At 37.1% G+C, this 13,908-nt stretch overlaps 1 protein-coding gene across 1 annotated transcript in view; it reads left to right on the top strand.

Moving 5' to 3' along the window:
• Nucleotides 1-13,908, top strand: part of CUL3 (cullin 3) — a 55,292-nt gene that overhangs the window by 27,458 nt on the left and 13,926 nt on the right. Inside the window, exons 4-9 of the mRNA XM_084267081.1 lie at nt 4,894-5,054; nt 6,384-6,498; nt 7,797-8,025; nt 9,572-9,717; nt 12,287-12,463; nt 13,541-13,711. Of these exons, the coding sequence (XP_084123207.1) occupies nt 4,894-5,054; nt 6,384-6,498; nt 7,797-8,025; nt 9,572-9,717; nt 12,287-12,463; nt 13,541-13,711 (999 nt within the window). The remainder of the gene's footprint in view (nt 1-4,893; nt 5,055-6,383; nt 6,499-7,796; nt 8,026-9,571; nt 9,718-12,286; nt 12,464-13,540; nt 13,712-13,908) is intronic.

Below are 13,908 nucleotides of genomic sequence, written 5' to 3'. Positions count from 1 at the left end.
CAGCATTCCTACATGCAGTGCTAATTAGACTTCCTTGGGTTATATTTTAGATTCAGAACAGAATAATAAACAAGTTTACTAACTTGAATACCTCTGGAAAATATAGTTCTTCATGTGCTGTTTGACAGTTCCTAATTATTTTAAGTCTCATTTGAGGCCTCCACTTGACTGATTTTGTGCCTCCCATAGGCACTTTTCTTTGTACCAAAGTGAGACCCAAAGAAACACGACATGTACAATGAAATGTATTTATAGTATAACAGTAAAAAGTAATAAATTTTTTTCAGAAATGCTTGTCTAAACTTGTCAACCTTTAGGAGCACTGATGGCTGTTGAAGTGTAACATGGTATTTATGATTATAAATTTAATCAGACTCTACTTTGACTTGGAGTGGCATGAGACAAATTGTCATTAGAAAATTCATGCTTTGATTGCAAATTAAATTATAAGTTATGTTTAAAATGGGACTAATCTCAAAGATTTGCAGTTACATCTTTGTCACTGGGATGTCCTGTTGATTGAAACACAATTCTTTTTGTTGGAAAGAGACCAAGAAGCAGGAAACTTGTAGTCTTGAGTGTGTGTTCATTCAAAAAGCCTGAGAAAGCTGCTAGTACCACAAAATTATGAAGTGTAGGAACATGTGTCAAAGATGAGACCTGACTGCTCTTCAAAGAAATAATTTGCAAGAAGTTTATAAAATAAGGAATTATGTTGAGTCTGAATTAAATGTAGTTTAATAGTCATATGCTTATGTCAGAAGTTGTTTATATCTTTTTATTCAACGTGGCTAATATAATTCACATGTTAAAAATCGCCTTAACCCCCATCACCAGATGCTGTATAAACTCAGTCACCAGGCACTGTTAATTGGTATGCTTGTGTTCCACCAGGAGAAGCATATGCAATTATAATATGTATGTTTATAAAGGATAACCCAATCCTTCTCCTCTTATTTTGTAGGCTGTCCCAATTACTTATGCATCAGTTTCAGGAAATGTACCTATTGGTAGCCAAGCAGCCACAGTCTGACGTCAGTGAAAGTAAAACATTTAAACATCCTCTTGAATCCTGATGTTACTGTCTTAAATTCTTGCTTCAGCCTAGTGATTGTACATCTTACACAGCATTAAACCAGATACAGTTTTTGTTTCCAACTTAATTTCACCCATTAGCTCACATATGATCTAAGTCAAAGCAAACACCTCTCCAATTCACCTTAACCTCTTTTCTCTGTTTAATTTTGCCACTTCAGAAATATAAATAAAATAGGCCTTTTTATAGAAAGGTATTCTTTTTGTACAGTGGGGCTTGTGCATTGTTTTGATAATTAATAACTAGAATAGTTGCTGATGGAGGTTTATGGCAGGATTTCATTTTATGGGCAGAACCTGTTCCACAGGAGGCTCTGTAAAGCTTGCCTTACACTTTTAAAATGCAGCTGGTTTCATGTGTTGTGCTTGTTATCTGGTAAAAGTCTGCTTAGTTTCAGGTTTGTTGTATAATGTCGTTCTAGCAGAGGTTTTGCAACCTGAATTGCACAGTAGAGGTGAATCTAACTTCCTTGAGGTACTGCAGTTTCCACAATTGAATTTGGAGTTTGCACAGTTCCACTGTATTATTATGTCAACTGTGTGCACTCGCTCTCTTGTTTACACATTGAGCTAGGGCAATCAGCACCAGAATAGCTGTGATACACTCTGCATTCAGGGCATGGTCTGCAGCAAGCAGTGAGTTACTGAAGCAGTGGAGTTATGTCCTGAGTAGCATCTTGGCTAAGTCAGGTGATAGACTGAGAGGTGTTGAATCGGGATGTGCTGCATTTGGCCGTATCTGAAATGCCACCCTGCAGCCGCGACGTAGGTGTGCTTACCTAGAGTGGTTTGTGTTTAGCTGCTGCATGCAACTTAACAGTGGAGGTGCAGTTGTTTGGTCTTCCCTTCAAGCTGAATGAGCAGGAGTATTCTCAGAATGTCTTACAGAGACTGGGCTAAACTGGATTCTGTGGTGTCCCTTCCTTACTACTTGTACTTGCTAAATTTAAAGCGAATGCAGGTCAGGTATGCAAACGCTGCAGTCACGCCCTGGCTGCACTATAGGCATATGGGCAGTGCCAGCTGAATGCTGCTCTTGGGAATAAGCTGGGTATTGTTTGGAGGGCAGAGCATTCCCTTCTCATCTGCACAGTGCACAGAGCTGGTGGCTTGATTTAGGCCAGCACTGACAGATTGGCTATGTGAGTTTTGACCTCAGGGCATAGGACTGTCATTGTTCATGGCTTACGTACAAGGAAGTGGGAAGAAGTGTTGATTTTATTTCCAGAACTAAAGTCGAGGACACTTGCTAGATAAGCACACACAGTGGTGTCTGAAGGCTTACAGCATCCAGGTAGTACATCCATGCAGAGATGGGCAAAATATGGCTGGTGATCTTTCACAGCAGGTAACTTGCTTTAATTATTCTGCAGTGTAAGCAGCATTGTAGTTTATGAATAATTGCTGTCTGAAACTCCACCCTTGTCTCCTGAGAGTTACTCTTACCTTTTAAGCACCTGCTCCTTCTCCCCGTGGGAAGTGATTGCTGTTCAGTAGCATGTAGCCTTGTCAGTCAAACCTGTTCCCAAATGGGTCTTCCTGTCTCTAAGATTTATTTTTTCCCTCTGGTTGGGAGAGCTTCCAGTAAACAATAAGTGATCTGTTACCAAGGTAAACAAGTCACCAGTACCAGAAACATTAATGCTGCCCCTCAAATTTGGGTATTGTAGAGTGGTCTGGCTTACTACAGAGGCAGTTGCTGTTGTGTAGAGAAGAGTTTCTAGTGTAGCTACTATTTCATTTCATAGTGGCAGTGTTTAGAACTGCCACCACAGAAGCTTTGCAGATGAGTCATGACCTTGGCTTTAATCTGTTTTGATACCCTGTTGCCTGTACTTCAGAGGCCTGAATATTCTTTGAAAATAATTTATATAAAAAAATATATACATATATTTCTATTTATATATAATACATTTCTCCTTAAATTATATTATATTAGACATTATTTTTTAGTTTCTCTTTCATATCTTTGAAGGTATATTTTCAGTTTGTCTGTCTTCAGAATCACTTTTACCTCTGTTCTTGATACAAGTGTGTACATAAGGGAGTGAAATAAATAGCCCTGTTTCTAAATAGCAGTGAAGAATAGTAACATATTCCAAAGATCTAGGCCATGAGGTGTGGCTAATGTGACTTCATGAGACCAATTAGTAAACTTTTTGGTTTGAGGTAGAACTGAGCTTGCTTCGTGCACCACAGAGTGTAGGCATATTTGATCTGTTCCCATTTATTTTTTCATTTAAATTAAGTGCTGTCTGTCTGTCTGAAGGGAGTGAAATTGTTTGTGAATTGTGGAACTCGGTGTTTCACTTTCCTCTGGTCATCAAGAGGCAATCTGGCATGTAATTACATGGCAAAATTATTTATACACTAAACTCAGCTGCTGAAACACTGAAGGGTGTGGTGTCTGTGCCTTCAGATTTTTTCTAATTGTGGAATTTATATAAGCATAACTTTGTAACCTTTTCCATAGTCTGAAGCATGATTAATTTTTTGTAGTTTAGTTTTCTAGGTGTTTGGTAACTTTACACTTCAACTCTGAGTGTGGTAAAACACTCAATATAATGAATGGAAACAGTGGAGAAGCTAATGTTTATACTCAAATTTCAAACACTGACCTTCATCCTTTACAGAATTTCCTTGGGATTTTTTACTTTCTTACAGCTATGTAAATTCTGATAAAACCTTCTCACAATCACATTTGTGAGTGGGTACAAAACTTTTGAAGCTTAAAAAGTAGTGCAGCAGTAGTTTTAGTAATTACCCAAACTATTGCATCCGAGGAATGAATTCTGTCCTAACCAAAAAAAGGGGAAGAATTCATTGTGCATCACAGAAATAGCTTGTAAAAACTAAAATTTTTCAGTTCTTAATGTTGTTTTAAATTGTCTCACCCAGCACAGTGCTGCTGGATATTAAGCATATACACTCATTTTCTGTCTGCTACAGACTTTATTATAAATAGTCTTCCTTTGCTAGAGGGTTGATAAGTTGGGAGAGAAGAATAGAAAAGGGGAAACAGATTTTTGGAGTGGTTTTGTGAGTAGCAGTAAGAAACTCGTGGTGTTTGCTCAGCAGTGCCTCAGGCAACTCTGGGGGTGTTTGGGCTGTACAGACTTGAAATACTGTTTGGGTTGGCCTGGATTTGTAAACACAGGTAGTATCCGGCTAGTTGATGGTTGAGGGGCCTCATCCTCCTATAGCCTGAGATTATGGTAACAGATACAATTTATATACAACTTAGCAGTACTGATCAACAAATATTTTGATTGTAACTTGTCTCGTTTTGGTTTTGCTTTTTCTTCTGTTCATCTACTGGGGATGCTATTTCCAGAAAGCTCACTGAGTATTATGGGGAAACTATCTGCCTAAAAGGAGTGGTAGGAAGATGCATGGAAAAATGAAATCATCTTTCTTCAAGAACTAAGAGGGGTGGATGGAAGGGGGTTGAGTAGATAAGTGAAGCATCTTTCTGATTATGCCATCAGTTTTGTCGGTATTTGGAGATTTCCCTCCCCCCAGACTAAAAAGTTGCAAAGCTGTAGATTTGGTCTGGCATGCTTTAGTCATAAATGATGTGCTTGTACTCTAAGCAAAGTAGACTTTGTATGTGAATTAAATTTTGAAAAATGAGACTGATTTTTTTATTTTGAGGGTATTAATTATTTCTTTTTATGAAGGAGAGAATATTAATTTGGTTATTTCTCTGCAGTGGAAATATGACCAGTCTCTTGGCATTTAGAATAGCATGGGTGTACTCAGTTTAACGTGTTACTGCTGTGTCTCCCTCCTTTGTAGGACCGTGTGTATGTACAACAAAATAACGTGGAAAATGTCTACAATTTGGGCTTGATTATTTTTCGAGATCAAGTCGTGCGCTATGGCTGTATTAGGGATCACCTGCGGCAAACTCTGCTGGATATGATTGCAAGAGAAAGGAAAGGAGAAGTTGTAGACAGGTAAGAGGTTTGTAAGTGACTGGCTCTTGTTGTAAATAATACCTGCCTGTTTTTAAGAGTGAATCAAGAGCATACACAAGTAAATCCTTACATAAGGCTGTGTCTCCGCTCATAAGTAGCATTTCTCCAAAAAGTGGAATATAACATATTTCTTTTTATGTAAAATTAAAGCATAATGGTAAGTTGGGAAGCTAATTAATATTTTGGAATATTTATCTTTTTTACTAAAATGCTTGCAAAATATCAGTATTACTGCTTTGTGCTACAGCATTTAGAAAGCAGAGTTTTGACCATTCTCTGCTTCATACTGCCCTGTATTTCTTCTGTACTGAGAGGTGGTTTAATTTTCCTGTACCTGGTTGTTGGGGTGTTTTGGGTTTTTTAGGAAAAAAAATTTCTATTTCCCTTCTTTATGTTTTGATCCATCTGTTTCTTGGTGGTTCAGTTGCATCTCCAAGCTTTGAAATCTGTCCCTTGTGTTCTCTGAGTAGTTGTGGAGTTCCGTGCCACCCGCCACAGATACTGCAGCTGAAGTAACTTCAGATTTGCAAGTTTTCTTGTGCTTCTCCAGTTTCAGAGCAGCTGTTGGGTGTGGGGATTCGTAAACTCCACACTACTTTGGCTGCAGTTCTGTGGCTGAGATTGCCCAACACGCAATTTATGAAGAGAAAAATACTCCCTGGCAACAGCTGTATATTGTCCCCTACTGCCAGAAAGTGGAATTTTTTCCTGGATGCAGTTCCTTTGTTTTCATGTTTTAGTAATGTGTTTCTATGCCTAACCAAATGATGAACTTACTGATAAGTTTTCATTTTGTGGGATTTTTTGCAAAGAAACCCCTAAAACCCCTAAAACTTTGCACAGCATCTCCTATCAGGCCAGTTGTTTAGAATTGCTTGATTCCACCCTACGTGTAGTTCTCAGTTTTCTTTGAAGTAGCATTTTTATTTATTATTTTCTTTTGTGTTGAAATATAATCTTAATGTTTTGAGTTTGTGGAACTTGAGACCTACTTCCCTATCACTGTATTTAAAACATTAAATCACATGTAGAATCATGGAATGTTAGGGGCTGGAGGGGGTCTCAAATATCATCTAGTCCAACCCCCTGCCAGAGCAGGATCACCTAGATTAGGTCACACAGGAACACTTCCAGGTGGGGTTCGAATGCAATCTTGAAAACCTGCCATGTACCAAACAGATTTAGGATGAACTTTCTATTACTATATTTTATTTAAGTTGATACACATTCTGAATTGTCATTCTGTTGTATATTCTGTCTTACAAGCATGTAGATTTCTCAAGTTGTTAACAACTTACTTTTTGGCAGAGGCGCAATAAGAAATGCTTGCCAGATGTTAATGATTCTAGGTCTTGAAGGAAGGTCAGTATATGAAGAAGACTTTGAAGCTCCGTTTTTGGAGATGTCTGCAGAATTTTTTCAGGTACAGCAATGTTGTAATATCATATTTGAAATGTCATAACTGTTTGGAATTGTGAGATCTGGCAGTACTTTATTTGTATTTATTTGAGCATGTCCATCTCTATTAAATAAGAAAAAAGTAACTAACTTTGCAGAAAAAGTAACACAGATTTTACAGATTGACCATAATTTGAGTGTAGTTTTGAGATGTGGGTGCTGATAGTATATATCAATAGCTATACCCTTTGGGCTATTTCATGCAACTTACTCTACCCCTGCAGTGCAGCCACATTCTTTTGAAATACCAGTAGCATGGAAGGTTCAAACTGTTTCAGGCTGGGAACAGAGACTACTTGTCAGGCTGCCTTTGAGGAAGTTTTGCTTCCTTCATGGTTTTAACATTTGTGATTTATATTTTGTAATTATGTGAACCAAGTCAAGGAAATAAGTGCATCAAAGTGGCTATCTGGTTCTTGACCAACCACTGAATAACCCATTTTAAATATTTCCTGACTGGTTTTGTGAGGTGGTTTCAGGAAGAAAGCTAGTTGAATGGTGGTTAAGTGTAATCATGCTCATCTGTCATTGGAAATTGATAGAAATTGTAAAAGCCTATTAAAAGGTATTTTGATAAGATAATTTGTTGATTTCCCAATTCTTATGCAGGATCGAGTGTCTGTCATATCCTCTGGTCTCCAAACTTCTTTGAAAAGCAGCAGCATATATTGCACAAACTTTTAAAAGCTTTTACATTTTAATTTTATTGGTGCAACATAAAATGAAGAAAAATAATTACTTCATGGAAATTTTATTTTTAATCTCTGCCTTAAGAAAAGAAAATCTTTCTTCCAAACACTGTGCTGATCATTATGGATAGAAACAGTTTGATATGAAATAACATCCTCAGTGTTGTCACTAACAAGAATAATGAGAACCACTGATCCTGACAGCTCATAAATATGCCATAAATTGGGATTTGAAAGGATTTTTTTTTGCCTCTTCCCATTCTTCTGTTTTCTTTGGACCTGCAGCTAACGCTGAGTTACCATGAGCAGTAACTGAAAAATAGGTTTGCTTGGGTTGCTTTAGTGTGAAAAATACCATGTTTGTATTGCATGTACCCCTTTGTGCATGTAACACAAGTAGTGTAATGGAACCTTTATTTTGTGTTAACCATGTATGTAAATCGTAGGGGTATAAGGATCCCATTTGTTGGATATGCTGGGCTTGTTTTGAACTTGCTTGTGAATGCTGATCTGAAATAACCAGACACTTTCTTTTTGTCCTTAAAAATCTGAAGTATTTTTGTGTTAATTACAGATGGAAAGTCAGAAATTTTTAGCTGAAAACAGTGCTTCTGTATATATAAAGAAAGTAGAAGCTAGAATTAATGAAGAAATAGAACGGGTGATGCATTGTCTGGATAAATCAACAGAAGAGCCAATTGTGAAAGTTGTTGAGAGGGAGCTTATTTCCAAGCATATGAAAACTATAGTGGAAATGGAGAACTCTGGGCTAGTTCATATGCTGAAAAATGGGAAGACAGAAGGTAAGACTGTGTCATTTGGGAGGCAGAAATGCGTACCATACTGCTTACTGTTTCCGAACATAGAACGTCAAGTTCAATGTTTGTGTTCCTGTGTAATTGTAAAAACACTTTGGTGGCTCTGTTTTGTAAATATCTGAGAATATTATTACTTACGAGACCTTTTAGAGGGCTCTTAAAACAGAGCCTTTACATATAACTTGTTTCTGTCTAGTACCTGTTAGAGGTACTTTTTCTTTTTGTAAGCAAAGTATTTTTAAAGAAAAATACGAATCTGTTGTCATGGTCTTTGTTACCTGTTTTCTGTGAGACATTTTATTACTTTCTTTACCTTAGTATGTAGTTGTCAAAACGGTTTTGGTGCACAGGTGGTTATTTGAGAAGCACTAGTGCAAATGACTCTAAGTAGAAGTGTTGTAGGACCCATTCTTGGGAAGAGAGCTTTGTTGCAGAAAAAAGTTGGCTGTTTTTAAAGGATGTGAAGCAGCTTATCCAAGTGCTTGAAAAAGAAGGGCTTGGCTTGATTTGGTTTCCTCTAGTAGAGGTTAAAGTGGTGCACAGTGACTGAATGAAAGTTACTACTGAAAGAAACAGAACCCAAATTGCTAAAGCAGCATAATGAAGAGAGTGATGCTGGTGTCTGTATTTAGAAATCCATGCTCATGCTAAAGCTGTGAGAATGGGGAACAGACTGGCTGCTTGGATTAATGGCCTTTGTTCGTTAAAGCAGCTTCACAATTACTATGTGATAGTGACAAAATGAGCAGATTTCTTAGCTGTGAGGAAAAAAAGAGTTACTGTGTTGAAAAGGGAAGTGATGTTACTATACTTAACACTTTTCTTTAAAATCCAGTTAATATAGCCTTCAGGCTGAGGGTACAAGGGCATTCACAAGATAGAAGTTAAACTAATTCTCTATGTGCCTTGGTTTGATTTAGTTAAATACTAGAGAGGAGGTACTTGCTGTATTTATTGTGAAGATAAGATTTAACCTAAATGTGTGTGGCTGGACTGCTCTTTTGGAGAGCCATGATTAAGCTAAGCCACTTATCATGATTTTAGAAGGATGAAACAAAGTAGTGTAAAATTATACGGCTGACTTTCAGACAAATGTGAATTAACCTCCAGTTTGTACCAGTTCTTGCTTTTAATACAGAAATAAGCATCTCAGTGTTGTTCTGTTTGCTTTAACTTACATTTTTCTTGTAACCTTTAATACGGTATTTGATTTTGGGGGTGGTAATTGTGGAATAACACTGGAAGGCGTAATCTTACTGAAGCTTTAATTGCACCATCCTTTAGCCAAGCATCAGCTTTTGCTGGCCTGGGAATCAGCAATAGCAGATTCCATGCTGTAGACAACCTAGAATAATTAAATCCAAGCTTTGATTTGAATTTTGAGGCCATCCTAGTGCCTAGGCTCTTATGGGATGCTTGTTGTGGCTTAAGTGGGTGAACTTTTACTCTTGCCTTTTGCTATGAAATGAATGAGTTACACTTCTGCACCAGACAGTGGATGTCCTGCATAATATGTCATTCTTGTTTCCAGACCTTGCTTGCATGTACAAATTGTTTAGCCGTGTGCCAAATGGTCTGAAGACAATGTGCGAGTGCATGAGCTCGTACCTGAGAGAGCAAGGCAAAGCACTAGTTTCTGAAGAGGGAGAAGGAAAGAATCCAGTTGACTACATTCAGGTAGTTAAATCATTTATTTTTCCTTCCATCTTTCCCACATTCCCCAGGATAGCAGTTAACTAAATGATTGATAAGGTAAAGCTTAATATTGATTACAAAGGGATTGTTACTACTAAGATATGTTTATAATTTTGCCTAAAATGTGCATTTTCTAAATTTTTAAACATGTTAAGAACTCTTGCTGAGAAAGCACATGCTCAGTTTTTGTGCTTTTGATAACTGCTTTTATTAAACAGCATATTCAGGCTGATTATCTAACTGCTGGGAACTTTTTGGATTATCCTAAATGATAATTTTCTGCCAGAGCGAGTTGTGAGTCTGCTGGTAAATAGCTTTATAGGATCTTATTTGTTTAATTTTGTGTGATGTTAGCTGCTGGTGTTTGAGACAAAAATCACATGACAGTATTTCATGGCAAGATTAACTGTGACTGAGAGGTAAATGTGGTATAAATCATAACAAATTACTTGCTTCATTCTCTGTCTCCCTGAGAAACAGAACACTTCTGCATGCTAAGACAGAAGTGTTCTTTCTTCTTCTCTCTCTCACTATGAAGTGATGTGTACTGTTAATATATCAAGATCACAAAACACACTTCAGGAATGTTTCTCATCTTTCCCTCCTGTTGTCTTTGAGAAGCTGGTTTTAAATTTGCACATAAAATCTTTAGAGTTCATTGAACTTAAGGAAATGTTTTTATGGCTGGAAGATGTTTTATTCTTAATGTGAAAGTGTCTGTTTGTTAAATGTTAAGGTATTTTGGGTTTTCTTTTTCAAAGTGTAATTGAAGTCCTTGTGTCTGGTTTTTATGAGGAACATTTAATGCTCTATGTCTCCTATCTCTGGTGTTTTGTTTGGAATCAGTAACTCCAGTAGAACTGATTACTATTACAAGAAGCCATTTGTGTACAAAACCATTTTTGATTGGATTATTAATTTTCTGTCAGTGGTGAAGTAAACTTTTTACCAAGCTTGGACACAAATCACCTCTCCCAGGATTGTTAGAGAGAAGGTAGAGGATGCCCTTTGAAATTTAAGTTTAATAAAAGCTGTTACGTTTTCTGTGGTGGTGTGATTTAAATAAAAAAAAGTCAAATGATGTGGAAAGTGTCTGGATTACTTGCAAGTAATTTTCTTTGAAAGAAGAGTCCTAAAGGGGTATAAAAAAAAAGTTAAAAACTTAATTACAAAGATGCTATTGGTGTTTGTTGCTACCAAGGCAAATAGATTAGTGAAGCAGAGGGCTTAGAGCCCTACTGCATGTGCTTTGGCAGAGCCCATTAGTATGTAGGGCAGCCATCTCAATGAGATGTGCTAGGTAAGGGTTTGTTCTTTGATTATCACTAAACCCCAGACTGGTTTATCCTCCACTTCCATTGACAGTATGGAAGAAGGGAAAAATACCTGTGAATTGAGAAACCACCTGACTCTTCTGAGTCACACTGAGATGAAACTTTCAAGGGCTTAAATGGCAGTAGGAAGGCAGCCAAGTTGTTTTCTTTACCATCAAGAAAACAACTTCATCATAGTCCAGCACTGCTTCTGCAACATGACATCACCAAACCCTAAGCACAATTGGTGAGATGATTGCAAAAGCTCTGCCAGGGGATTAAATTTAGAACTTAAAATAATTTGAATGGATATGTAAATGCTACTATAATTTAAGGTCTTTAACAGTGTCTGCTGTTATATACCATCTGAACAACCTGGTGTTATCCTGGAGAGGAGACATAAGCTTAACTTGGTAAACAGAGAGAGTGTGATTTACTTTGAATTTAAAATTTCTAATACACGTTAATTAGCCCATCTAAAGACCATTATTTTATTGAGATGGTGAATTCCTAAGAAGCATTGCTACTTCTTTGAGTAATTCTTGAATGGCTTCTTTAAGTAACCACATCTAAATAATTTCTTAGTCTTTAAGATGTTTAACCTGGACAGCTTTTGTGGGCAGTTGTTATCTATGATAAATGTAACTCTCAAGTGAAATTCCCTCACCACCCCCACATGCTATCTTAGTTATGTCTAAGCCCTGTGTGCATCACATACTTAGCAAAGGGTTCAGGTGATTATAAGATGCTTCCCCCCTCTACACTCAGTTGTTTTAACTCTGAATGAAGATGGTGGCAAGTGATAGCAAGATTCTGATGATTAGCTTGGAGGAAGTGGTGTAGTGACTAAATAATGCAGAACATGTCCCTGGATTGGAATTAGAGGGGGAAAAAACTAACAAGATTAGGCCTGTGGTTTCCATGTGTTTTCTCCTCAGACTTGCTCAGAAGCTGTAGGGATGCAGTTAGTGGGTGCTTAGCTTCATCCTTCCCATATCCTACTGTTACAGTGACTGTCAAATAGAAAGGACTTGCCAAGTACAACAAATACCTCCTTAAAGTTGTGGATTTAAAAATACAGTATATCAATCTATTTAAAAAGGATGATTAACAAACATTCGTAGTCTTTGGGTAGCTTATTACAGCAAACTGCACCAGTATTTTAGCCAGTTGTATGACTTCATTTATTATTATTAAAACTTCAAATTGGTGAAAATTGTTTTTTGCCTTTTTTTAAGGGTTTGCTGGATTTGAAGAGTAGGTTTGATCGCTTCCTTCAGGAATCTTTCAATAACGATCGACTCTTCAAACAGACTATTGCGGGTGACTTCGAGTACTTCCTCAACCTCAACTCTAGGTCTCCAGAGTACCTCTCATTATTTATTGATGATAAGCTGAAAAAGGGAGTCAAGGGAGTAAGTATAAATTAAATGAAAAAATCATGCTCTCTGCTGGGTAAACGGGGATGAATTTAAACTAAGCTACATTCCTAAGAATTACTTCTATATTAAGATAAGTGGCAGCGCTGCCTTGAAAATATCTGTGTAATGTATGTGAGCTGAGATATATAACGCTTCAGGTATAAACTTAGAGAAATATAAGGCACTAGGAGATCTCAAGATGTTGTCCCCCTATCTCTGAAGCAGTACACCTGGATTATTTCTGTCAGATAACCCCCTCAAAAAAAGATTGTATTGTAGTAGATTCTACTGCTCCCTTCCTTCAAAACCTGAAATATATAATTTCCTTTAAATATATTTACAGTTTGCTAGTTATTTTCAGTGTCTGATGATTTAGTTTGAAAATTAACTTGCTTGGGAAGGGGAAGGCTTTCTTTTTAGCTGCTTTTTACGGCTTTTACATGTCAGAGGACTGCTACCACACCTATCTCTTCTAGCTTAAGTGTAACTGTTGCCTTTAGTCTTGACCTCATAGCTTCTTCCATAAAATTTTTTTGAGGTGCAGCACCTAGAACTGGGCAGGATGGTTCAGCTGAGGCTTCAGTGGCTCTGAATAAAGCTGGGTGTTACTGCATGCATCTTATGCTTTGGGAATCAAATAGCCAATTCTGTTTGTTTAGAACATAATCATCTTATTCGTTGTAGCACTAGACAGGCTTTGCAAAACAAATCTTAGCTTTGGGTGAAAGCTTTACAATGTTAACTTTTCATACTCCTAATACTGGTTTCCATATGTCCTTTTTAAGAAAATACTTTGAAACTTATCCAGGAACTTTTACTATATTAGTCCAGGCATTGTAGCCATCCATCAGCTTCCTTCTCCTTCATAACTGCTTTTCCCTCCATTTTAGATCTGTTTCTCTGCTCTGAGTTTGTGCACTGTTCTTCTGGCTCTCTTGTTCACATGTTGGCATCATTTTCTTTGTAGGCTATTGTTAGACCATATGCTTGCTGTTAATTACTTTTAAGTATTTAGGTTGTATAAGACACTTGTGCTGCAGAGTTAAAACCAGCAAATCATTCCTTTTGCAGCTAACAGAGCAAGAAGTAGAAACTATATTGGACAAGGCAATGGTTTTATTTAGGTTTATGCAAGAAAAAGATGTTTTTGAACGCTATTACAAGCAGCACTTGGCAAGAAGGCTTCTTACAAACAAGAGTGTTTCAGATGACTCTGAGAAAAACATGATCTCTAAATTAAAGGTAAGACAGCATCTGTATATATTTTTATTTCCTTTTTTCATAAATATGGTTTCTTTTGGTTTTGCATAAGGGATATATAGATAGCATACATCTTGATTGCTCTCTCATCACAGAACCTTTCCTGTACTTCCTTTTATTGCTACAATATTGTTCAGAAAAGCTTTGCATAATTTATTGTGGGCCTTTAATCTGTATTT

Source organism: Gallinula chloropus (assembly GCF_964237585.1).
Source record: "Gallinula chloropus genome assembly, chromosome: 8".
Lineage (NCBI taxonomy): Eukaryota > Metazoa > Chordata > Aves > Gruiformes > Rallidae > Gallinula > Gallinula chloropus.
The sequence above is the reverse complement of the archived record's forward strand: the minus strand, read 5'-3'. Positions and strand labels throughout refer to the sequence as shown.